The sequence below is a fragment of the Carlito syrichta genome, unplaced genomic scaffold (genome assembly GCF_000164805.1).
Source record: "Carlito syrichta isolate Samal-C Ts95f unplaced genomic scaffold, Tarsius_syrichta-2.0.1 Scaffold130587, whole genome shotgun sequence".
Taxonomy (NCBI): domain Eukaryota; kingdom Metazoa; phylum Chordata; class Mammalia; order Primates; family Tarsiidae; genus Carlito; species Carlito syrichta.
Window position 1 is genome coordinate 409,345 of NW_007074683.1, and position 27,832 is coordinate 437,176.

General features: G+C 37.3%; 1 protein-coding gene across 4 annotated transcripts in view; it reads right to left on the reverse strand.

The window, feature by feature from the left end:
- Positions 1-27,832, reverse strand: part of INTS7 (integrator complex subunit 7) — an 88,989-nt gene that overhangs the window by 42,105 nt on the left and 19,052 nt on the right. For all 4 annotated transcript variants that reach the window (XM_008049141.2, XM_021708083.1, XM_021708081.1 and 1 more), the window contains 4 exons: positions 26,125-26,262; positions 20,986-21,032; positions 16,738-16,937; positions 16,177-16,299 (listed from right to left, as the gene is read on the reverse strand). In XM_008049141.2, the coding sequence (XP_008047332.1) occupies positions 16,177-16,299; positions 16,738-16,937; positions 20,986-21,032; positions 26,125-26,262 (508 nt within the window). The remainder of the gene's footprint in view (positions 1-16,176; positions 16,300-16,737; positions 16,938-20,985; positions 21,033-26,124; positions 26,263-27,832) is intronic.

The following is a 27,832-nucleotide window of genomic DNA, read 5'->3' on the forward strand; positions in this document are numbered from 1 at the left end:
TAGCCGGAACTACAGGCACGCGCTACCATGCCCGGCTAATTTTTGATTTATTGTAGAGACGAGGTCTCGTCAAGTTGCCCGGGTGGGTTTTGAACCCGCAGGTTCAGGCAATCTACTCGCCTTGGCCTCCCAAAGTGCTAGGATTATAGGCTGAGCCACCGAGTCCAGCCAAAATTATGTTTTTAAGAGTATCCAGAAGAAAAATCTTTTGCTTCATAACTGAGGTTGCATAAATCAAATATTCTCTTCCAATAAGACTACAGTATCAAAATACTGTAACTATTAATACAGATGAACACAAACTAAACTGGATACTGATCTGAGCTAGGCATCAAAAATATCCAAAGAAAAATATAAACACATTAAACATATTTTTGTTCCTATGAATTATTCTGGTTTTGAGTACCTTAATAATAATAAAACATAATACTTGGGCCTTGATTTAGCCCCTCCTTCCTTCCTTCAGGTTTTAAAAAACATTCAGAATGAAAGCTGTCCATTTAAATCTGGAAACATGATTCCATGTGGAAATTTAATACCAACAAACAAATCAGTAAAAGTAGCAATGGGATGGACACAATTTTATCTTGAAATACCAAAACTCAAAAATCAACCAGCAATGATAAGACTAGCTGAGAGGAGGGCAAAAAGTAAGCATGGAAGGAAGGAGGGAAGGAAGGAAGTCTCGAAGAATAATGACTACTCTTGGTAATTCAGAATAAAATTCAACACATTATGATTTTATAAAGGTTAAATCATTAGAACATTTTCCCTTGCTGTATTTCGATTATTTTCAAAGATAAGGTTGTGAAAAAATAGTTATCTGACAACATCCATTTAATGAAAACCAACATACTCAGGTTTCAGCCACAATGGGAAAATAATTCTTCATGGAAAAAGTAAACATTTAAAAATACATATGTTCAGCTGGGCTTGGTGGCTCAGTCTGTAATCCCAGCACTTTGGGAGGCCGAGGCAAGTGGATTGCCTAAGCTCGCAGGTTCAAAACCCACCTGGGTAACTTGGCGAGACTTCATCTCTACAATACATCAAAAATCAGCCGGGCGTGGTAGCACATGCCTGTAGTTCCAGCTACTTGGAAGGCTGAGGCGGAAAGATCGCCAGAGCCCAGCAGGTTGAGGTTGCGGTGGCCAGGAGTGTGCCACTGCACTCCAGTCTGGGTGACAGAGCGAGATTCCAATTAAAAAAAAAAATGCATATGTTCAACAAAAAATAATTAAAAAGCCATAAGAAAGATAAATCAGAATAAGAATTTAAGATAAGAAAAGACATAGTATAATGAAGAAAAAATAGTAAGCTGTGGTATCAACAAAACAATTACATTCAAGTAACTGTTCATGTGGTTATGAAACTAAATGCAAATACACAAAAAAAGAAACTTTATAATGTAAAAAAATGATAAATAATTAAATTCCAGATTATTTTAATAAGATATGGGGGTGAGGAAAGATGAAGGGTAGCTGAAAAGAGAATGGGGCTTGCTAAAATTTAGACATTTCATTCTTAATGTTAATAGAGACACAGGTTCTTATAGGTATTATATTGCATACAGAAGTAGGAAAAGCAAAAATAACTTGCTTAATTGGCACGTTAAAATCTTTTAATTCACTAACTGGACATGGTGGCTCATGACTATAATCCCAACACTTTGGGAAGCCAAGGTGGGATCACTTAAGCCCAGGGGTTCAAGACCAGCCTAGGCAACATAACCAGATTTTGTCTCTACAAAAAAATTTAAAAATTAGCTGGCCATGGTGGTGCATGCCTGTAGTCTCAGCTACTCAGGCTGAGGCAAAAGGATCACCTAAGAACAGGATATCGAGACTGTATGAGCTGTGATCATGCTACTGCACTCCAGCCTGGGCAACAGAGTAAGATCCTGACTCAAAAAAAATTAGTAAGTCTTGATCAAAATAGCAAAAAAAAGCACTGAAACAAAGGAAACAAACAAAAAAAGCATTATAAACAGTATAAAATAAAGATGGAAGAAATAAATCAAAAACCTGTTAGAAAATAAATAAGTTATATTTCATATTTAAAAGATTTGAATTATTATAGGGATCATACCTTGATGACAGAGAAATGTTGAAGATAATAAAATTGGCAGACTTGAAAGATATATGCAAAGAAAAACAAGTGGCAATATTAACAAAACATAAAGAATCTGAGGCCAAAGCTTTAAGTAGGACAGAGGATTATTTTATACTGATAAAAATTCTACCTATTCAACAAGACAACACTAAGATTTCAAAACTGAGATGGCTAGATACTGTTATGGTCTGAATGTTTGTCCCCCTCCCAAAATCAATATATTGAAATCTTACTCCTCAAGGTGATGGTATTAGGAGGAGACACCTTTGAGAGGCAATTAGGCCATAGGGAAGGAGCCCTCATGAATGGGATTAGTGTCCTTAAAAAGGAAGTCCAAGGGAGTATGGTCACACCTTCCACCAAATGAGAACACAGCAAGAAGTCAGAAAGCGGGTCCTCACTAGACATTGAGTCTGCCAGTGCCATGATTTTAGACTTCCCAGCTTGCAGAAATGTGAGAAATTTCTCTGTTTATAAGTTACCCACTTACAGTTTTCTGCTATAGCAGCGCAAATGAATTAAGATTATAAATTGGAGTGAGAAGCTAATGACTATCAACATTACACAGACTGGGAAAAAAAACCGATTTAAGATGCAGTATACCTAAGTAATATCATCAATAGGTGACTCAATATAGCTTATAGAAAATATACCTTCTAGTCGGGCTCGGTGGCTCAGCCTGTGATCCCGCGCCTTGGGAGACTGAGGTGAGTGGATTGCCCGAGCCCGCGGGTTCGAGACCTGCCTGGGGAATTTGGTGAGACCTCATCTCTACAATAAATCAAAAAATTAGCCGGGCATGATAGTGCACGCCTGTAGTTCCAGCTACTTGGAAGGCTGAGGCGGAAGGATTGCCGGAGCCCGGCAGGTTGAGGCTGCGGTGGCTGGGAGCGGTCACTGCACTCCAGCCTGGACGACAGAGTGAAACTCCAACTCAAAAAAAAAAAAAAAAAAGAAAATATACCTTCTTTTCAAACTCCTGAACTTTTTATAAAAAGTGATCCTACACTGCACAAAAGAAACGTTAAATAAGAAATTAATAACAAAAGTTTAGCAATAGGGAAATGGGCCACCTGAGACCCAATCTCCACCACTATACAATATGTAATGAATATGCACATGTACTCTCAAGCCTAAAATAAAAATACAATTAAAAAAAAGGTTAGCAACAACAAAAACTCCACCAATAAACATACAAAACTAATCATTTCAAAGTGTTAAACTAGTGGTACGATCAAATAAAAATTGCTGTCATTAAAATTTGTTTAAAAGAATCAATTAAAATAGCACTAAAAACCATGAAATACTTAGGAATAAATCTAACAAGAAACACACAAGATTTGTATGCTGAAGTAAAAACTACTGATGCAAAACTGAATAAGACCTAAATAAGTGGAGAAATATGCCATGGGTCAGAAAACTCAGTACTATTAAGATGTAAATTCTCTTAGTCTCTTCCCCACTCCCTACCCGCCATTCGCCACTGACTTGCTAAGCTACGGTCTGGCCATGTGTTCTTTGAGCTATGGCCAGGTCATGTTTTCCTAAGTTTGGCCTCCTTCCCTACTTTAGGAAGGTGAATCTCTTCTCTTTTCTCTCTCTCTCTCATTTACTTTCTAAATAAACTATATTTTCCAATCTAAAAATAAAGTAAATTCCTCCTAAATTGATCTTTAGACGCAAAGACCAATCAAAATCCTGATAGACTCTTTTCCAGAAACTGACAAATAAAATTCTACATGGAAAGGCAAAGGACTTAGAATAGCAAATTTTTTGAAAAAATCTTTTTTAGAGACACGGTCTTGTTCTGTTACCCAGGATGGAGTACAGTGGCACAATGATAACTCACTGCAGCCTCCAACCCCTGAGCTCAAGTGATCCATTCACTTCAGCCTCCTGAGTAGCTGGGACTACAGGCATGTACTGCCATGCCCGGAAAACTTTAAGGAAAAAATTTTTTGTAGAGACAGGGACTTACTATGTTGCTCAGGCTGGTCTCAAGCTCCTGGTCTCAAGCCATCCTCACCTAAGCCTCCCAAAGGACTGGAATTACAGGCATAAGCCATCGCACCTGACCTAGCTAAACAATTTTGAAAAAGAAGGGCGAGGACTCACACTACCTAATTCCAAGAATTATCATAAAGATACAGTAATCAAGACAGTGTACTGTTGGCTTAATGACAAACACACAGACTAATAGAACACATTAGAATCTAGAAACAGATTCACACAGATATGGTCAACTGATTTTTAACAAAGATGCTAAGGTAATTCGATGGAGAAATGAAAGTCTCGCCCAAATGGTGTTAGAACAATTGATTATCCAAATGCACTTTGGTGCCTGTATTGTACTACACAAAAGTCAACTGAAAATAGATCATACAGAGCTTAGTATTAAACTTTTAGAAGACAGAGGAGAAAGTCTCTGTGACCTTGGGTTAGGCAAAGATTTCTTAGATAAAACACAAACCATAAAAGAAAAAAAAAATTGATAAACTGGATTTAATCCAAATTAAAAACTTCTAATTTTCAAGACATGTATTAAAGGTACATACTGGGAGAAAATATTTGCAAGATATACATATGATAAAGAATTTGTATCAAGAATATATACAGAACTCAGTAATAAAGATAGACAACCTAATAAAAAATGAGTAAAAGATCAGAATAGGTACTTCATCGAAGAGGAGATATGAATGACAAATAAGCCTGTAAGATGCTCAACATCATTAGCTATTAGGGAAATGCAAATTAAAACCACAATGAAATACTACTACATACCTATTATAGAGGCTTACAAAACCATACAATACAAAGTGCTGGTAAGGATACAGAATTAGAGAATTCAATATATCTTATACAGTTCTGGCAGGTATGTAAAATGGTACAGACAGTTTGGAAAACTGGGAGTTTCTTACAAAGTTAAACAGAGTTAAGTGTTTATCATATAACTCAGTAATTCCAATTTTAGGTATTTATCCAAGAGATGTTATACAAAAACATGTAAAATAGCAGCTTTATTCATAAAACCAGAAACAATCCAAATTTCCATTAACTTGTGAATAAACAAACTGTTTTATGTCCACATATTAAAATACTACTAAGCAATAAAAAGGAATGAAATATTGCTACATGCAACAGCATGGGTAACTATCAAAAGCATTACATTAAAGGAAAGAAGCCATATCCAAAAAGCCACATGTCATACGATCCCACTGGTATCTTGAAAGGCAAAATTATAAGGGTAGAAATCAGATAGGTACTTGTAAGGGATAAGGGAAGGACTGACTAGAGGGGTCAGCGGGAACTTTTTGGGGTGATGCAAATGCTCAACTCTAGTGGTGGTTACACAACTGTTTATATTTGTAAAAACTCATCCAACTGTATACTTAGGAAGATTTCTGTAAATAAATTATACCATGATAAATCTGACTTTAAAAAAATGCATTTCAGCTGGGTGTGGTGGCTCACACCTATAATTCCAGCACTTTGGAAAGTGGAGGTGAGAGGATTGTCTGAGTCCTGGGGTTGAGACCAGCCTGGGCAGCCTGACAAGACCTCATCTCTACAATAAATCAAAACAAATTAGCTGGACATGGTGGTGCATGCCTGTGTTCCAGCTACTTGGAAAGCTGAGGCAGAAGGATCACCTGAGCCCAGCAGGTAGAGGTTGTGGTGGCTACGAGCATGCCACTCCACTCCAGTATAGGTGACAGAGTGAGACTCCTACAAAAAAAAAGAATTTCAAATGAGAACACTACAAGGCATATTTTATAGAATGTGGACAATTCTCCAATAAGAGGAAGATTAACAGCCTTAAGTGCTTTCATTATTAAATAAGAAAAATACAAATAAATGTACCAAGCACTTGAAAAAGATAAGAAAGTCGAACTTCTGGCAAGTCCAGTCAAGGAAAAGGGGACAGAAACACAAACGTGCAATATGAAGAATAAAAATAAAGTATCAAATACAGACATACTAAAAAGTATATTCTTTATATTGATATTAATAAACTTGAGAAATGAATTAAATGAGAAACAAATTATCAAAACTGACTCAAGAAGAGGTAGAAAAATAGGGCAATAATATGTAATAACCGGAAATGTTCCCAAAACACTATCCCTGAAAAAAGTTCCAGATTCAGATGAATTTAAATCACTTTTAAGTTATACCTTCAGGAAACAAAAAAAATTTTGTTATAATTCCTCATCATTCCATAGAAAACAGAAAACTCCTAGTTTACTTTATTAATACAACATAATCTCAACTCTACAATCTGTCCAAGCATACAAAAAGGAAAACCACAAAAAAAACTTAAATATAGTTTAGAGCTACCCTTAAAAAAGCATTTATTTGCATGTGCCACATAACACACATATATATAGATTGGCTTACTCAAATATCTTATCTGGTACCCTCTATTTCCCTAGTTTATTTGCATTTCTATGTTTCCTCAAAACCTTTGTCTTTGCCTTCTCCATTCTTATCCATACCTAATGACCATGTATCCTAATTAACTAGAAAAATAAGAACAACCACAAGAGATTTTCTATATGTTTTTATTACCAGAATGCCTACTCACTTACCTAGGCTAGGTCCTCAATGTCTTCCTTGTTATTTCTTTTTTTTTTTTTGAGTTGGAGTCTCACTCTGTTGCCCATACTGGAGTGCAGTGGCCGCTCCGGGCCACCGCAGCCTCAACCTGCTGGGCTCCGGTGATCCTTCCGCCTCAGCCTTCCAAGTAACCGGAATTATAGGCGTGCGCTACCACGCCCTGCTGATTTTTTGATTTATTGTAGAGATGAGGTCTCGCTGCCCAGGCGGGTCTCGAACCCGCGGCTCAGGCAATCCACTCACCTCAGCCTCCCAAAGGCGCAGGATTACATGCTGAGCCACCGAGCCCGGCTCCTTGTTATTTCTGTGTGAACATAAGACTCGCACACTGGGTCCCTTCCAGTCTCATATACACAAGGATGTTGGCTCTTACAATTTTTTTTTCCCTCTACCGAGTCATTTCCACCAGTGTAAAACAAGTTATATTCCTCCCAGGCTAACAACAAACAGCAAACAAAAACAAACAGCAAACCCTTTAGCAGTACCATCTCATTTTTCTGCTCCCTTTAGAGTAGAACTCCTTTTTAAAAGTTGTCTACAGTGGCCCTCCATATCCACAAGTTACTGATTCAACCAACCTTGGATCAAAAATATCCAAAATTAAAAAAAGAAAAGACTAATACACATTAAAAAAATACAACAATAATTTACTTAACATTACATTATATTAGGCATATAAGTAATCTAGAGAAGGGTCAGTCCTGGAACCATTTCCAGTGGACACCAAGGGATGACTGTGTATTCACTGCCTTGAGTCTTTCTTCTGTTATTCTCCGGAATCCACTCTAATCAGTCTTTTGCCCTCAATACTCCAATATAACTGCTCTTTTAAGGTTATCAATGGCTTTATAATGCTAAACAAAAAAGGTGAACAATCGGTCCTTAGAGAATAAAGCTGCAGCACTGGTAGATAAAGGTCTTCTCCCTATACAGCAAAAACTATCAGGACTTATTTATCACTGGCTACTTCTTATCAGGTTCCTTTGCTGTTTTTTTCTCATTTCATTATTCCCAAAACTTTCTCTAGTCATATTCTCTACTTGAGTCATCCAGTCTCATGGCTTTAAATACCATCTACAAATTGATGACTCATATTTATTAACTTCCGCTAGATCTGTCCACTGAACTCCAGGCTCCTAAGTCCTTGACATTTCTACCTGGATGACTGACATCTTAAACTTTATATGCTCAGCAATGAACTCTTGATCTTCCCTTCAAGAAATGAGTCTCCCAGAATCTTGCCCATTCCAAGTAAATGGCAATTCCATTTGTTGAATGCAAAAACCATAGAGCCACCTTCCTTTCTCTTATACTGTGCATACGATATGCCAGGAAATCTATCAGTTTTAACTTTAAAATACATCCAGATTATTAACCTTTCTCACTACCACTGCCATTACCAACTTGGTTCAGGAACATAGTACTTTCTAACTGAATTTTTCTAACTGCCTTCTAAATGTTCTCCCACTTCTGCCCTTGGGCCCCTACAATGTGATCTCAATATAGCTAAGCCACAGAATCTTTTAGAATTTAAGTCAGATAATGCCTCTGCTCAAAATCTTTCAAAGGCAATCTATCTCATACAAAGTAAAAAGCTCAGATCCTTAAGGACTAAAAGGCCCTATGACTGTTCCTCCCTCCAACCACCCAACACCACCCACCTACTAATGTTCCCCACATACAGTCACACTGACCTCATAATCACGACTGCTCAACTCAGATTCCACAGAGGTCCTTAAAATTGGCATTCCCAGCTGCGCTCGGTGGCTCAGCCTGTAATCCCGCGCCTCGGGAGGGATTGCCTGAGCCCGTGGGTTCGAGACCCGCCTGGGCAACTTGGCAAGACCTCATCTCTACAATAAATCAAAAAAAGAGCTGGGCGTGGTAGCACACGCCTGTAGTTCCAGCTACTTGGAAGGCTGAGGTGGAAGGATCGCCGGAGCCCAGCAGGTCAAGGCTGCGGTGGCCGGGAGTGGCCACTGCATTCCAGTCTGGGCGACAAAGTGAGACTCCAACTCAAAAAAAAAAAAAAAAAAAAAAAAATTGGCATTCCCTTCTTTAGGTCCTTGTACAAATGTCAACTTCTTAGTGAGGGATTTCCTGATCACTGTGCTTACAACTGCAGCCTCCATTCTTCCATACTAACTCAACTTCTTCCAGACTTGATTTTTCTCCACAGCATTTATCTATCACTGTCTGATCTCTCTGCCTGCCAGAAGCAAAGGCAAATCTCTGGAGGAATGCGTTTTCATTCTGAAGCTCAAAGAATCCCCACACATACTTTTCCAAGAACAATGAGTAGCTCAAAGTAAAAAAAACAAACAAACCCAGGTATGTAAGGAAAAAGACGACTATGGTAGAAAGCAATAGAAAAGATAGCAGAGCCGGGCTCGGTGGCTCAGCCTGTAATCCCATGCTTTGTGAGGCTGAGGTGAGTGGATTGCCTGAGCCTGCGGGTTCGAGACCCACCTGGGCAACTTGGCGAGATCTCATCTCTACAATAAATAAAAAAATCAGCCAGGCATGGTGGCACATGCCTGTAATTCCGGCTACTTGGAATACTGAGGCGGAAGGATCACCGGAGCCCAGCAGGTCGAGGCTGCAGTGGCCGGGAGCGGCCACTGCACTCCAGTCTGGGCGACAGAGTGAGACTGCAACTCAAAAAAAAAAAATAGGAAAAGATAGCAAAGACAAATCCACAAAGACTTCAGATAAGCTGAAGAGGTATTTATTGAACGAAAACATATACGAGGGGGAAACTCCCACAAAATGGAATTTATTTATAAAAAATTGTGTATTCTTATATGTTTAAACTTCAGTCACTTTCAAAGTACTCTCTGTTTAATGCAATACACCTATTGAGACACTTTTTCCACTGCTCAAAACAGTTTTTGAACTCATCAATTTTGATGCCTGTTAGTGCTTCTGCTGTTTTGTTTCACTTCTTCCACATTGGCAAAATGTTTCTCTGAGGGTTTTTCTCTAGGGAAACAAACAAACAAACAGACAAACAAACAAAAACAGTCACTAGAGGCAAGAGCAGGTGAATAGGGAGGGTGGGGCACAGAAATCAAGTCATTTTGGGTCAAAAACTGCTGAAAACTCAGTAAGTTGTGGGCAGGTGAGCCATTGTGGTGGAAGAACCGGTCACTTGTTTGCCGTAACTTGGTATGTTTCTTCTGCAAACTGTGAAACAACCTTCTCAAATGTTCAGATAAAAACTTTGGTTGATTGTTAGCTGTTTGATTTGGAGGAACAAATTCCAAGTATACTACAAGGGGCCTGCCCTCCAAAAAGATAAATCTGGTTTTTTAGGGGTCCTCCCTTGTATAAGAAAACATTATCCAGAACATAGCACAAGGAGATAAGAAATAGGATGATAAGGAACATGAAGAATTAATGAGAGAAGGGCTAAAATACATTTAATTGGTGAGAGAAGAAAAAAAGGTGAGAGAACAGTAGTAATATCTGAAGAAATTATGAGTGAGAATTTCCCAGAACTGCTAAAAGATGCTGATCTTCTGATTCAAGAAGTCAAACGAAGTCTATATAGTTTAAAGAGAAGAAATGCACAAACAAGATAGTTCACAGTGAAACCGAAAAACATCACATCAAAGAGAAAAATTTTAAAGAAAAAAAAAAGATCCTTCAAAAACGTACTGCTACTTCTACTAGTAGATAGTAGAATAGTATCCTCAATGCCCTGGAAATTCTATCCCCAGAGAAAGTATCTCTGAAGATTGAGAACAAAATTAAGACATTTTCAGACAAGCAGATATTGGGAGAGTTTATCACCACAGATTCTCACTAAAGGACTTTCCAAAGACAGAATAAGTAACTATAAAAGTCTGGAATGCAAAAAGAGTAAAGACAATAGAGGGTGCAAATGAACCCTGAATTTATGATACAACAACAAAACTGTATAATAAGATAAAATTAAAATACATGACACCCATACATAAAAGATTAGAGGACTGTAATGGAATTAAAGTGTGTTCTAAGGACTTTGAGCAGAGTCAACTTTAGACTTTGGAAAGAATAACTCTGCATGTTTTCATTTCTAGGATAACAACAAAAAGAATATGAAAAGACTGTGAACTTCCAGACTATTTTAAGGAAAAAGAATAGTAAGACATTAAAAATAATCAATTTAGAAAGTAGCTCCCCTCCTAGGAAGAAAAAAGAACAGTGGGGACAAATAGAGAGCACAGAATAAGATGACAGATTTAAATTCTAATGCATAAAAAAAATCACAGTTAATGAACCAATGCTCCACTTGAAAATGGGACCAAAGGGAGGCTGAAACTTTGCCTGTACAATGACCACTTGTGTACCTAATCTTGAATTGTACCCCACATCTTTAAAAAGAAATAGAGAAAAAAATCCAAAAAAAAAAAAAAAAAAAGAAAGAAAAGAAAAGGAAATGACAATGGCTGCCAGGCTGGATTAAAAATAATCCATAAAATGCTATTTATAAGAAACATCTGAAACATATCTGCTTGTCTGAAAATTTTCTTCATAAGTATCTGAAACATAAATATATTTAAAGACTGAAACTAAAAAGATGGCAAACAACCTACCATGTAATGCTGAAGTAGCTATATTAAAATCAGACAAAATAGACTAACACAAGAGATACATTAAAGAGACCTAAATAATACAAAGATACAACAGGCTCATGCACTGGAAGACTTAATATTGTAAAGATATCAATTTCTTACACATTGATATATCTTACACACTATTTAATGCAATCCCAATTAAATTGCTAACTTTTGGTTTTAGTATACTTGACCAGTTGATTGAAATTTATACAGAAATGCCAAAGGCCAACAAGGTATAAGTACTCAAAATATATTTTTAAAAAACTATAAATCAACAGAAAAAAAGGCAAGAGACTTGAATAACAATGTCACAAAAGAGGAAATCCAAATGGTCAATAAACATATTAAAAAGATGCTCAATTTCTTTAGTAATCAAGGAATTACAAATAAAAATCACAACTTCTAAACTGACAAAAATTTAAAAGTCTAATAATCCTGTGTGAGCAAGAATGTGGATCAATGGACACTCATACACAGCAGGAATATAAATTGGTTCAATCACTTTGAAAAACACTTTGACATTATCAGATAAGGCTGAAAATACACATATTCTGTATGTCAGGAATTTCATTCCTAGTATACACTCTAAAGAAACTCTTACACACATGTACCAGGAGACAATAGAATGCTCATAGCAGCATTGTTTGCAACAGCCCTATGTTGAAAGTAACCCATCAAGAGTAAATAAACTGTAGTACACCCACACAAAGGAATTCTACACAACAGTTAAAGGGAAAAAACATGCAACTACATGGAAAAGCTTCACAAGTATAATGCTGAGAAAAGAAGCAAAAATGAAATTAAACAATACTCTTTAGGAAGGCATACACAGATGACAAAACTATAAAGAAAAGCAAAGAAATGATTATCACAAAAGTCAAAACAGTGCTTTCCTTTGGGTATGTGTAAAGTTCTAATCAGGAAGGACCATGAGAGGGAAGGAGGCAGGGTCTGTGATCTACAATATTTTGTTTCTAGCTGGATCGTGACTATGAGGGATTTCACTTAATAGTAAGAGCCATTTACAACAAACCCACAGCCAACATATTGCTAAATGGACAAAAATTTGAAGCATTTCCCCTGAAAACTGGAATAAGACAAGACTGCCCACTTTCACTCTTCTTGTTCAACATAGTGTTGCAAGTCTTAGCCAGAGCAATCAGACAAGAAGAAAATAAAGGGTATCCAAGTAGGGAAAGAGGAAGTCAAGCTATCCCTCTTTGCTGATGATATGATTCTATACCTTGAAAATTCAAAAGAATCTGTCAAAAACCTTCTTGCACTAAAAAAGGATTTTAGCAAAGTCTCAGGGTACAAAATTAATGTGCAAAAGACAGTAGCATTCTTATACATCAACAACAAACAGGAAGAGAATCAAATAAAAAGCACAATCCCATTCACAACAGCCACAAAAAAAAATGAAACACCTTGGCATCTTCCTAACCAGAGAAGTGAAACACCTTTACAATGAAAACCACAAAACATTGCTCAAAGAAATCAAAGATGACACAAACAAATGGAAAAATATTCCATGCTCATGAACTGGAAGAATCAAGATTGTTAAGATTTCCATCTTATCCAAGGCAATCTACAGATTAGCATAATACCCTTTAAATCACCACATCATTCTTCTTAGACCTGGAAACAACAATACAGAAATTCATATGGAATCATAAATGACTACGAATAGCCAAAACAATCCTCAGCAAAAGAAACAAAACAGGACGTACCACACTTCCAGACCTTAAACTTTACTATAAGGCTACAACAACCGAAACAGCCTGGAATTGGTACAAGAACAGGCATATAGACCAATGGATCAGGATAGAGATTCCCAAAGCAAAATCTCAATTTCTCAACCAACTCATCTTTGACAAAGCTAACAACCACTAACAACCACTGGGGACAGGAGAACTTATTCAGTAAATGGTGCTGGGAAAACTGGCTAACCATATACAGAAGATTAAAACAAGACCCCTACTTATCACCATACACAAAAATCAACTCTAAATAGGTCAAACTATAAGAACCTTAGAAAATGCAGGAGACATCCTTATGGAAATTGGAACTGGCAAACTGCAAAGCGAGCTGGGCTCAGTGGCTCAACCTGTAATCCCGCGCCTTGGGAAGCTGAGGTGAGTGGATTGCCTGAGCCCGTGGGTTCGAGACTCGCCTGGGCAACTTGGTGACACCTCATCTCTACAATAAATCAAAAAATTAGCTGGGTGTGGTAGCGCACGCCTGTAGTTCCAGCTACTTGGAAGGCTGAGGCGGAAGGATTGTCAGAGCCCAGCAGGTTGAGGCTGCGGCGGCCGGAAGCGGCCACTGCACTCTAGTCTGGGTGAGACAGTGAGACTCCAACTCAAAACAAACAAACAAACAAACAAATAAAAAACTGCAAAGCGTCTGCAAAGCCAAAGAAACATCAAGAGAGTAGGGAGACAGCCCACAAACTGGGAAAAAATATTTGCCAACTGTATATCTGACAAAGGCCTAACATAGGGTCTACAAGGAACTCAAACATGCCGAAAAGAAAAAAAACATGCAGCCATATTAAAAAGAGAGCAAAACATACGATAGATATTTCTCAAAAGAAGACATAGGAGCAACCAACAGGTACATAAAAAAATGCTCAGCCTCATTAATCATCAAAGAAATGCAAATTAAAACTACACCAAGATACCACCTAACGCCAGTCAGGATGGCAGTCATCAGTAACTCAAAAAACAACAGACGCTGAAGAGGATGCGGGGAAAAGGGAATACTTCTACACTGTTGGTGGGAGTGTAAACTAGTACAAACTCTGTGGAAAACAGTGTGGTGATTCCTAAAAGATCTAAAAACTGACCTTCCATATGACCCAGCAATCCCTCTTTTAGAAATATACCCAGAGGAACTCAAATCATTCCACAAAAAAAGATACCTGCACAGGTATGTTTATTGCAGCATTATTCACAATAGCAAAAACATGGAACCAACTATGCTGCCCATCGAAAGTGAATTAGATTTAAAAAATGAGGTACATATACATGATGGAGTATTATGCAGCCATAAAGGACAAAATTATGAACTTTGCAGCAAGTTGGATGGATTTAGAGTATGTAATACTCAGTGGTCTACCATGTTCTCACTCATAAGTGAACCCTGAATAATTATCAAAATACTGTAAGAAAGGGATTGGCAGTAGTGGGAAACTGCCAGGGTGGGAGTGGGGATGGGGGGAGCCACATTTCATCAGTAAGGGTACCTGATCTCAACTAGGTGATGTGGGGATCAAAGTGAGGCCCAAACTTTACCTGAACGACGATCATTTGTATAACTAACCCTGAATTGTACTGCCCAGCTTTAAACTCAAAATTTTAAAAAAATTATTCAAACTACTATATATACATTTTACATACTTTTCTGTAAGAGTGATCTATCTCAAAATTAGAAAAAAAAATGAGAAGGAATAATATAGTGCTTCTCATTGGCCTTTCTAAATAACTGGGTTTGGTTCTGTGCACAAATTCTCTAAAATGACTAAAGTGTCGAGGCACATTCTCTTTTTGGAAAGACAGCATTGTTTAGTAGAAAAAGCTTAGGACAAGGATCAGAGGACAGAAGCTTGCTTAATTAAATTATTAATTAAGTTCTCTTAAGAAGCTCTCTTAAATATATTAAGTCTCTCTGAACCTTAACTGCTTATTTATTAAATACAGATTTAGCAACTGCTCTTATCTCTTGGGATATCTGTTACTATCAAACCATAATACAGTATATTAAAACAGTTTAGAAATCTGCAAACAATTAAATACAGTAGCTTAGTTTTTATAATTTGAAAAGAAAAGATTTTGTTATACTGGAGCCATGATGATGCAAAGGGATAAAAATAAAACCCATAAAGAAAAAGGTCATATTCTAACAATCTTCCATTTTACTTTAAACACCATTATTTACAAAATAGTGTATTTGTTATAGGCAATGGGTAAACAAATAGGGTTCTACTTTGAGAAAAAATAAATATAAAATATTAATTTAGCCTAAGAAACGGTACAAAAGATATCACATTAAAAGTCTAAAGAGTAGCAGGGCTCGGTGGCTCAGTCTGTAATCCCGCCTTTGGGAGGCTGAGGTGAGTGGATTGCCTGAGCCCGGCGGGTTCGAGACCCACCTGGGCAGCAAGACCTCATCTCTACAATAAATCAAAAAATCAGCCGGGCGTGGTAGCGCATTCCTGTAATTCCAGCTACTCGGAAGGCTGAGGCGGAAGGATCGCCAAAGCCCAGTAGGTCGAGGCTGCGGTGGCTGGGAGCGGCCACTGCACTCCAGTCTGGGCGACAGAGTGAGACTCCAACTCAAAAATAGATAAACAAATAAATAAATAAATAAAAATCTAAAGAGTGAGATCTATTCTTGTTTACAAAAGAAACTTAAGAATATCTTCTGCTCTCCATGATAAGGAGAAATATATTTTGCCCAGTTACCCATCCAGCAACCTTTCCATTACAAATCACAGTCAGAACCTAAATTGTTCTCACTAAATGTGTTGAAGAAGACAGGAATAAAATAAACAATTTAACTGAGCTTCTCAATTAGCCTTAGAGTGGCTACAGGAAAATTAATAAGAAACTGAGAGGCAAGTCTCATTCACTAAAACAAACTTAAACATTGACAATTAGAAATTTTATGTTTTATTTTGCCACTTATGAAATAATTTCTGCCATAAACATCAACAATGCTCTTAGAAATTTTTCATATTCAACCACTTAGAAAATGACAAAATAAAAATGTAATGTAAAACATTTTACTCTATTACAAAGTTATATTTTCTATATAAAATATTAATGCTCAAAGTATTACACACCTGAATGTTCTCCCTACTCCAAGTATGTGGTGTTTTACTGGCAAGTAATTTCAGATCTTGAATAGCAAGTCTTTTTACTGCTTTTCTGGGGTCATTCTTCAAATACTGCAACAGAAGCTGAATCTATAAAGGAAATAAGTCACTCTGAACAATACTGTGACTATGAGAGATACAGTATAGTTTAGAGAAATTTACAGATTTGAGGCAAGACTTGTTTCAAATCACAACCCTGTTACTTATTAAGCTTATGTGCCCATGTGTGGGCCTCTTTATCCATGTGTGTAAAATATTACCATTTAATTTGTCAGGTTTTAGCATAGGATCTGGCATTTAACAGATATTCAACTCTTTCTTTTTCTTACTACCAACCTCATCCCAGTCATGTAGCCCCCAAAACACTTCCCGCAAGGGTTCCCAAGATTAGTACCGTGAACAGAAAGAAAAAAAGCAAGCAAAAGAAAATTAAACTGATTTTTAACAGAAAAAAAGGATACAATGCCATCATGAGCTACTTCCTTACTTTTTATCATATATAGGCAGGTTAAAGAAAACTGAAATTACCTGCTTAGGTGTATCAACTAAAGATGAAGCCGCAAGCAGAGTGAAAGTATGCAAAGAAACAATCACCATCTTGGTGGAAGGATAGGACGTAACTAGCTGTTGTAAAAGCTGACGAGCACTGGAAGCCAGGATCGCATCATGGTGCATGTGCTGAAGGATGGGGATCAATTTCAGCTTCAAGTCTACTGGTGTAGCTAAACCTAGACACAGAAAGAATTCTCAGAGATTTCTGGTCATCCTTAAGGTCTAATTCAATCAGCAAAATGCTCATTTAAAAATAATATACAGGGGGTGGGGGGGTAGGGAGGTGGGACTGGCAATAGTGGGAATATGCCTGGGGAAGCGGGGGCACACCTCATCAACAAGAGTAACTGCACAATGCATACTTGTATACCTAACCCTGAATTGTACCTCATAATTTTAAAATAAAAAACTTAAAATTAAATATACAAATGTTATATTTATAACACTTAAGATTATTATACTAGAACTAATAAGTTCAGTAGTTTTTTAAAAGGTATTTATGTTAATATCAACTTTATAATGACTATGAAATGACATGCTGGTAGTAAAAAATGGCTTTAAAAGGCACAATGAAAAGCAAAGTCATATTTGCTCATATCATATGACAACTGAATCAGGATCAATATGTGAATAGGCTATATGTAGAATGGTTTTGAAGTCATCTGAACTTTGTGTAGTAAATGCCTCTCTTTACTGTATACATAGTTGGAACTCTATAAAGACTAACCCCAATATATCTTTTCCTGTCAATACCGGTGCTAAACAAACAAACAAAGCTTTTCTTCTTCAGCATGGTTTTATGGTAACAGAGAACAAAAATTTCTCAATCATAATGTACTACACATACATTCTAAAAGTTAATTTATACTCTGTAGATCATTGATTTTCCCACTGTTAGACAGCACTTCAACATCCAACAGAGGCTTACATCAACAAACTCCCTTGCTATTTGGCCTCTATATGGGTTTGGCCAAAGCAGAGAGTTCTAGTCAGAGAGGGCGGGGAGAAGAATGAGGTAAAAGGATTCCCTGGTATCTTCTCTGCATGTTGTTAATATTGTTTTGATTCTTAAAGTTCCAGATGAATTTGACACTGCTGACCATTCTATCTTTGAAACTCTCTGTCAATGGCTTCTGCTTTTTCTGGCTTCTGTCCTCCTTCTCTGACTATTACTTCTTAAGTTCTTTTGTAGTCTCTTCTTCCATCTGTACTTTAATTTCTGGTATTCCCTTGGGTAGTAACAAATTCTCTTCTCACCCTATATACTTTCTCTGACTGAGCTGATAGAATCCGATGGCTTCCACTAGAAGCTAAAGGTTAGACTGCCACCCACCCCTCCTTTCCACCCCAGAATTTCAGACCTATATATTTTATTAACTCCTGGTCATCTGCACTAGGATGTCTCAGAAGCATTTTGTATTAATAGGGTCTAAAGAGAACAACTAATCTTTACCCTGAAACTGCCCCTCCAAAAATTTCCCCATCTCAAAAAATGACAACTTCACCATTATAGCTTCTTAGACTTCAGAGTTTTGATTGAAATAAGTATTTATGTAATATACCATTTCCAAATTTATTCACTGTTGGTTTGATCTTTTTTTTTTTTTTTTTGAGTCAGGGTCTCACTCTGTCCCCAGGTTAGAGCACAGTGGCATGATCATGCTCACAACAGCCTCAACCTCCTAAACTGAGGTGATTCTTCTTCCTCATTCTCTCAAGTAGCTGCAACTACAGGCATACATCACCATGCCCAGCTAATTTTTAAAATTTTTTTTAGAGATGAGGTCTTACTATGTTGCCTAGGCTGGTCTTAAACTCCTGAGCTCAAGCCTGCCTTGACTTCCCAAGGTGCTGGATTGCAGGCATGAACCACAGTGCCTGACCCGGTTCAATTTTTTAAATATAATCCAAGTCTATGTCTTCCACCTCCATTGTTGTCATGCTGATCTATGTCCACTACCATTTCATGTCTGAATTATTGCAAGTCTCCTAAGTATTCTTCCTACGAGGCCTTTCCCCATGGCAGATTCCTGTTTCATAAACCTCTGTACTTCAAGTTAATTCTCAACCCAGTAGTCAGAGGGATTTTTGTGTTCACAGGTATCTTTACTGAAAATTTAGGGAGACTCAAAGATTTCACTCTGCAGAAACACAAGCAGCTTAAAATTAAATTGTCAGTATACTCTGTTCCTGAAACTGCTCAGCCATTTCCCCATCTTGGGCTCCAATCTTCCTCTACCTTTCTCCCACCCACATCCCTGTGTCTTCTTCTGCCTCTCTTGTCCTAATTCCTATTCTTTTGCATTTGTTTTTAGAAAAAATTTAAGGAAAAATAAGGGAATGAATCTTAAGTGCATAGATTAAGGAATTTCAACATGTGCATATACACACATAACTATCATTCAGATACACAGAATACTCCAGCACCCCAGGAGGCTTACCTGCATAGCTGACATCAGTTCCCTTGCTACTTGCCCTGAATGAGTTTAATCAACAGAGAGCCCCAGCAGGAGTTAAAGGGAAGAAGAATGAGGTCAAAGTGTTTATTTCCTGGTTCTCATTCTGCAGGGTCACATCATGCTCCTGATTTTTCAAAGTGGCCCTCTTGACATGACTCCCAAGTTTCTGGAAACCACTTCTACCCCTGTACCCTTGGAGGCATGGCAAAACTAGGCTCAAGGGAAGCATTATCCCCTATAGTTTACCCTGCCCATGACTATGTCAACGATTCTTTTATTAAACCTTCCTTGAATTATCCTAATTCAAATGTGCCACCTGTTTCTTGCTGAGATTTTGTCTGATATAGCAGACATTCAATAAATATGTCACAAAGATGTCCCTTTCTATAGGAAAGTCCTTTTTCCAGTGGTGGGGGGGATAAAGGGGAACAGGACAAAGCTCACCTACTGCATCTTGGTCTTTAATTACGCGATTTTATTGTTTATGTCTGTTCTCTTTAATTTTATACTGAAAGACAGTTTAGATGCATGTAAAATGTAATTACCCTAAGAAATTAATGACCTAGAAAGGCACAACAGCACAGTGGTTATAAACATAAGCCTCAAAGTCAAATTGCCACTTATCAGCTGTGTGACTACAAACCAATTTTTGAACTTGAGTGTGACTCCATTTCCTTTCAAGTGCCATGGACATAATAGTATCACCTATCCAAGCCTACTAAGTTACACGATCCAAAGGAATACTATTTATAAGAATATAAACAAAGTAGTGTTCTCTAGAGCAATGCAATGGTGTAGCACCACAACTCCCTTTTGTAGCTATTATGAGGATAAATAGAGTTAATATACAGGAGGTCCAGTGTAAAAAATAAGACTGGAAAACTAAGGCTACGGTAAGAAATTTGGATTTTATTCTAGTTGCAAGTGAAAGACACTGGAGAGGCATTAGAAGAGAGAGCTCCAGAAGGGCTCTAACACTGCCCTCTCCCAGATCAGAATGTTTTTCCTCTCACTACAGACATGTGTAGGTAACAACAAAGCTTTGGTCAACAACATACTGCATATACAACAGTGGTCTCATAAAATTATAATGAAATTGAAAAATTCCTAGTGGCCTTGCAGATGTCACGGTCATTGTAACTTCACAGTGCAAAACATTGTCTTTTCTATGTTTAGATACACAAGTACTTACCACTGTGTTACAACGCCTATAACATTCAGTCACGCAGTACTGATATGTAGCCTGGGAGCAATAGGCCATACGCAGCCCAGGTGTGCAATAGGCTATGCCATCTAGATTATGCTGTTCACACAACAAAATTACTTAAGGATGCATTTCTCTGAAAGTCTCCCCATCATTAAGAGATGCATGACTATATCTGCATGGCTCACTACTTTCTCTTCTTCATATCTCACTCAAATACCACTTCATCAGAGGCCCTCTCTGATCAGTACATATAAAACAGAAAAGTCCCCTCTCCTATCCCACCATCTACTCTTGAGACTCTCTATCCTTCTTATCTCACTTTTTCGCCACAGCACTGGATGTCATATTTGTACTTGTGTATTGCCTACCTACCCACCCCAGACTAGAATGCGGGTTATGTAAGGAAAAGGTCTTTGTTTTGCTCACTCCTATATCCTAAGCACCTAGAACAGTTTTGACATAAAGAAGATGGTGACTAGCACATAGTATTTAGTAAATGCTAGCAAAAATTATAAATCCTATTAAATCACTTTATAACACTAAATGAAGCATACATACCTTGAATCATTTCACTGATTTTGTTACAGATTCCTACAGCAAAATCCCTTTGGGAAAAGAGAACAGCAAAAACTTTAAAACCAAAATATTAAATTTGCTTATGTTTTCAAGGACTTAAGAGAAACAGAACATAATTAGCACAGGAGAAATGCAACACTCTAAATTATAACTAATATTCCAAAGGTCAGATGCTAGGGATGGGGAATTAGTGAGAAATACAGTCGAAATAAACACTCCAACCACCAAATGGGTTTATGCCAACACTGTTCTAAAGTGGCTCATTCAGGCAATTATCACAATACCATTTTATTTTTCATAAGTAGGTATTTGTGAATCTAAACATGAAAAGGGTAACGTGTTTTAAAAAAAAAAGAAAAGGGCAATGTGTTGCACTGTGAAGTTACAATGATGATGACTGTGGTTCTTAGAATAGTGTCTGGACATGATAGATGTTCATTAAGTGTCTCCTCACTAATCATAAAAAAACTTTTTATAATAACTCATAATGTAAACATCTGTTACAGGCATTTAGGGTCAATAAACTGCAAATTAGGGGCTTGCAGATTCTTTTGCTGAATAATAATTTCTAAAATTCTCTTTTTAAAAAATATTTTTAAAATTCTATATATCAATATAAAATATGATGAGACAAAATAGAATAATCTGGTTTTTCTGCTTCCTTCTCTCTCCCTCCCAAAAAATGAGACCTGAAAGCACTGGGCACACATTTCTGTGCTGTAACAATCAGCTGGTGTCATGGGACACTTCAGACAGAGCAAGTGCGCTGCAATTCACAACTGCTGCTAGAGGACACTACTCTCATTGACAATGCTCTCCTGGCCCCTGAAGGCATCTGGGCTTTGTGACCCAGGGACAAGCTCTTTAAAAATACAAATCTTAAATCTTGTTTAGAACAAGGCAGATGTGGTTATGGCAGCAAATAGAAGAAACAGAATTAAATAAGTTCTCAAGGTCATATTTGGACAGTTACTCTGATTTATTTAGGATCTGAATTTGATAAATGGATTTACTAAGACAAAAATCCATCAGTACTGATTGAGATACTAATCTCTCAACTCAGATCATTATTTCTGGGGGAAGAGGTAAACACTGATCTCAAAAATTTTACAAATTTTATCTTACACTTGTGTGTGTATGTATATATACATGTACATATACACATACATACAGGCACACACGTTTTTTGAGTTAGGATCTCATTCTGTCACAAAGGTTGGAGCGCTGTGGCATGAACGCGATGATCACAGCTCACAGCAGCCTCAATCTTCTAGGCTCAGGCAATCCTTCCACCTCAGCATTTGAAGTAGCTAGAACTACAGGCGCAGCCACACTCTGCTAATTTTTAAAATTTTTTTTGTAGAGACAAGGTTTCACTATATTGTCCAGGCTGGTCTCGAACTCCTCAGCTCAAGCTCTCCACCCACCTTGGCCTCCCAAAGTGCTGGGCTTACAGGTGTGAGTCACTGTGCCCAGCTGTTTTATACTTATATATTTTAGATAGGACCTTCAGGCTTTCTTATTGGACTGATTTGTTTGTTTTTTTTAAATTCAATTTGGAGTTGGGCGCGGTGGCTCAAGCCTATAATCCCAGTACTTTAGGAGGCTGAGGCGAGAGGACTGTCTGAGCCAGTGGGTTCGAGACCAGCCTGGGCAACATGGTGAGACCTCATCTCTACAATAAATCAAAAAATTAGCTGGGTGTGGTAGCACGTGCTTGTAGTTCTGCCTACTTGGAAGGCTGAGGTGAAAGGATCCCCTGAGACCAGCAGGTGGAGGCTGCGGTGGCCAGGAGCATGACACTGCACTCCAGCCTGGGCGACAGGGTGAGACTCCGACTCAAAAAAAAAAAAAAAAAAAATTTTAATTTGGTATTTTTAATATCACAAATTACAAGTACATCATATTGAAGCATGGTATATCAAAAATGCTTTCTACATAAGCTACTAATTTAGATGTCTACTAATCTTAATCATGTTACTTAGTCTCAATCATTTCCCAAAATAGATCAGAAATGCCATGGCTGAAGTTAAATTAGCTTCTGATAATAATGCAAGAGAAAAAACTGAAAGGACTCTCATATGTAAAATGTAACCACTAAAATATAAATTTATCATCCAAATTTGAAAGCTAAATTTAGAAGACTATTTCTGGAACCACTGGAAGTGAAATTTTAATCTGACAGATTTTAAAGCATTGACACCTTGAAAGTAGTACTCAGATGATGACTATTCACTATTATCACTGGTTTTGCACTCAATGCAAGTCCAGTCAAATGTTACATGATGCCATCCTGGTCGATGACAGACCACATTTACGACAGTGATGTCATAAGACTACATCGGAGACCAGATGTGGCGGCTCACACCCGTAATCCAGCACTTTAGGAGGCTGAGGGAGGAGGATTACTTGAGGCCAGGAGCTCAAGACCACCGTTGGTAACATGGTGAGATCTGGGCTCTACAAAAAATTTAAAAATCAGCCAGGCATGACAGTATGAACCTGCAGTCTTAGCTACTTTGGAGGCTGAGGTGGGAAGACTGTTTGAGCCCAGGAGGTCAAGGCCACAGTGAGCTATTATCACACCAATGCACTGTGCCTGTGTGAGAGTGAGACCCTGTCTCAAAAAAAAAAAAGATTCTAATAGAGCTGATGATCCTGACTCTGTGTGGGCCTAGGCTAATGCATGCATTTGTGTCGCAGGTTTTTTTTGAGATGGGAGGTGGATTTCACTGTATTTACCCAGGCTAGTCTCAAAATCCTGGTCTCAAGTGATCTTCTCACTAGCCTCCCAAAGTAGCTGGGATTACAGGTATGTGACACTACTCCCATCTGTGTTTTATTTTAACAACAAAATTTCAAAAGCTAAAAAAAATTTTGTAATTTAAAAATAAAAAAAAGTTTATAGAATAAGGTTGTAAGGAAACAAAATATTTGTGTACAGCTGTACAATGCGTTTGTGTTTTAAGATAAGTTTTACTACAAAAGAGTTAAAAAAAGTTAAGACTTTATAAAATAAAAAAGCTACAGGTTAAATAATTATTAAAGAAAGAAAAATATTCTTTATAAACTTAGTGTAGCCTAAATGTAAAAGTTCACTTACTCACCCAGAACAACTTCTAGGCCTGTGAGCTCCATTCATGGTAAGTGCCCTATATAGGCGTACCATTTTTAAATCTTGTATTCCATCTTTTCACTGTACCTTTTCTATGTTTAGATATGCTTAGATACACAAAAACTATTGTGTTACCGTTGCCTACAGTATTCAGTACAGTAACATGCTGTCCTGGTTTGTAACCCTGGAGCCATAGGATGCACAATATAGGCTATACCATTGAGGTTTGTGTGTGTATGCTATGCTGTCTGTACAATGACAAAATTGCCTAGTGACTCATTTCTCAGGATGTATTCCCATCATTAAGTAACACATGACTAAAATTTTAAGAATTCTCAATATCGAGCCGGGCTCGGTGGCTCAGCCTGTAATCCCACACCTTGGGAGGCTGAGGCGAGTAGACTGCCTGAGCCCGCGGGTTGGAGGCCCACCTGGGCAACTTGGTGAGACCTCATCTCTACAATAAATAAAAAAACAAAATTAGCCGGGTGTGGTAGCATGCACCTGTAGTTCCAGCTACTTGGAAGGCTGAGGTGGAAGGATTGCCGGAGCCCAGCAGGTTGAGGCTGTGGTGGCTGGGAGCGATCACTGCACTCCAGTCTGGGCGACAGAGTGAGACTCCAACTCAAAAAAAAAAAAAGAGTTCTCAATATCAGTGACTCTCAGTAAGAAAAAAGGCTTCTTTTCAAAAACAAATATGAAATGTATTTATTCAGAAATTCGCATCCTTAATTACTGCCACTCCTAATAATTTTGAGCAGTAAAAATAAAAACTATACGTTTTGTATTCTCTACTCTGCTTTTCCAATGAAAATTCCTGTAACTTTGAAGGTTTGATAAGAACAGCTAAAGAGTATGCATATAATTAAAACCTGAATAAAGCTGGTGAATAATTATTTCCAGTTTTATCAAATTCAGCAGAGATTTAATGGAAATGCTAATTTTTTATGTTAAAAAACCTTATTATTTACTTGGTTATAAAACTAGAACTTGCTTGTAGCAGGATTTATAAGAATTACAAAAAGAAAATTAAAATCATATATCTTCTTACTGCCCAGAGACAACATTTTGATATATATCCTTCTAGTCATTTTTCTATTCCATAAATACAAATATTTGTTTTTTGTTTTTTACAAACCTATAATACCACATAAGCAATTAACCTGCTTCCAAATGTTTCCAAAATGTGTTCATTTAAAGCTGTTATATTATTTTCTTTTATGACCATGTCATAATTTATCTAAGCCCAATGGGTAGAACTTAGGCTGCTACTAATTTCTTTTCTTGTTACAATGTTATTGTTATTAGCATTCTTGCAAATAAAAATAAGTATTTATTGCCGATTCCTTAAGATAAATACCTAGAAATGGATTTCCTGGGTCAAAGGGATTCATAGATTTCAGGCAAAATAATAATACACCTCCAAAATGCCCTCCAGAAGGTAATGCTATTTTTTACCTCAGTCAGTCAAGGGGATATTATACTTCTTACAGAGCAAATCAAATATGGTAATAAACCATGGTCAACATTTTCAATTTTTTAAAAAATGCTGTTCTATAAAATGACAGTATAGGATATACATCCTGAATAGGTTAAAATTGGTTTTGAGTTACTGTCTTTGCTGTCCTCGGCACAGATCTAACGTAAAGCAGCGTAACTTTAAAAGATGATAACAAAGTAGTTATTTAGTACTGCAGATGTATATGTTTGAGAAAGGCTCCTCAGTGGACAAACCTTCTACTAACCCATGAGGCCTTCCCCAGCTACTCTATGTTAACCCTGTCTTTCTGAAAACTCATTTCACTTACAACTAATGGCGACATTTGTACTTTGGTTTTCTCTTTTATGTATTTAAGTCTTGTTTCCTCAACATGATGTAAGTCCTCTTGGAGAATACAACTTGTCGTTTATGTTTTTCTGTATCCCTTAGGATTTACATACATTGACCAGTTTATTCCTTCAGAAACTTTTCTTGGAAAGTCAATCTACTAAAGGCCTATGCTTACTTTGACTGTGCAGAGAAGTTTGCAGCAGCAAAAACAGCAGCTTCAACTTCTACATTATCATGTGAATCTAAACTCTGACGAATACTATGATGAGCATTCTTCCTCTCAGGAATTATCGATGCCAGACTTCCCAACATCCTACAGATATAGAGAAAACCAAAAAGAATGGAAGTACAATAAACAAGGTGAGAAAAAGAAGGCAAAGCTGGGTTACCAAGACTAGAGTTTGTAAGTATTCTATAAATCTCAGGTTATTAAAGCATACTTTAGGAAATCAAACAGAGACACAAATTCTAAACAGTTGCATACTTCAATACTGCAGAAAAATTTAAATACCTTATCTAAATGCAAGCAAAATTTTAAAAAATCATTTTAAGTATAACACAGGTACCAAACAGGGTCCAGAAAATAAACTTTAGAATTATTAAAGCACTGAAATATCAATTGTCCAGTGTTGCATAAAGAAGTCCATTTTAGCAAAGCACAAAGAATCCATTTTGCTATTAAGCATATTCACAAAGCTAAAAACAAAAAAAAAGACTTCCCAGTCTTTTTCCCATATCAGTAAATATTGATATGATGATTTTCAAATCTGTCTCAACATCAAAAGAACAGAGGTAGAGGATGCCCCCTGGAGTTCATGTAAGAATCTGCAACAGTGAGGAAGATACAGTTTGGAAAACACAGTTCACTTTATAAAACTACACATTTAGAAAAGAAAAGAAAAAAACCTCTTGTTTGCGATATAAACTACAGAAAATACAACTTGAAAAGTCTTTTCAGCAGAAAGTTACAGATTTTTAATGCAAATACTTTCTAATGCAAAACACTGCAATAAAGCCTACAATGTTCCTACAATGACAACCGTCTTCAAAGTCCTAAGTAACCTTCCAACATAACAGGTCATCATCTGATTATTTCCTGGAGAATGGACTAAACATATAATTTAGATTCAATATGTAAAGTTTTGAAATTACATATTTTTCAAAAGAAATAACAAATTACTATACATCTAATGGCATACCATACCAGAAAAGATTAGACTAAGCTAATATTGACACATCTTGATTAATATTTTGTTTTTTGTTTTTTTTTCGAGTCGGAGTCTCACTCTGTCACCCAGACTGGAGTGCAGCGGCCGCTCCCGGCCACCGCAGCCTTGACCTGCTGGGCTCCGGCGATCCTTCCGCCTCAGCCTTCCGAGTAGCCGGAATTACAGGCATGCACTACCCACGCCCAGCTGATTTTTTGATTTATTGTAGAGATGAGGTCTCGCTGCCCAGGCGGGTCTCGAACCCGCGGGCTCAGGCATTCCACTCACCTCAGCCTCCCAAAGGCGCGGGATTACAGATTGAGCCACCGAGCCCAGCAATATTTTGTTACTATGAAATATGAAAGGGGAAAAGCATAATCCCATTCATCACAATTTTCTAATAAAATCTCTGATAATATTATAAACAATCTGAAATACTACATTTCAAATACTATGAATTTCTTTCGGTTTCTTCTTCCATTTTTTTGTTTTAATTTATAAGTTTAAGGTCATAGGTTAAAACAAAACAAAACAAAACAAAAAGAACATCTTTAAAGGATCTCCTCTTCACTATCCTCTTTCCTCTTTAAATTTAAATCATTGTGACTTTAAAAACTGCTTAATGTTTGAAAGTAAGACTTGCCCCTTTTGTTTTTCTTCCTGGGTTTCTACTTA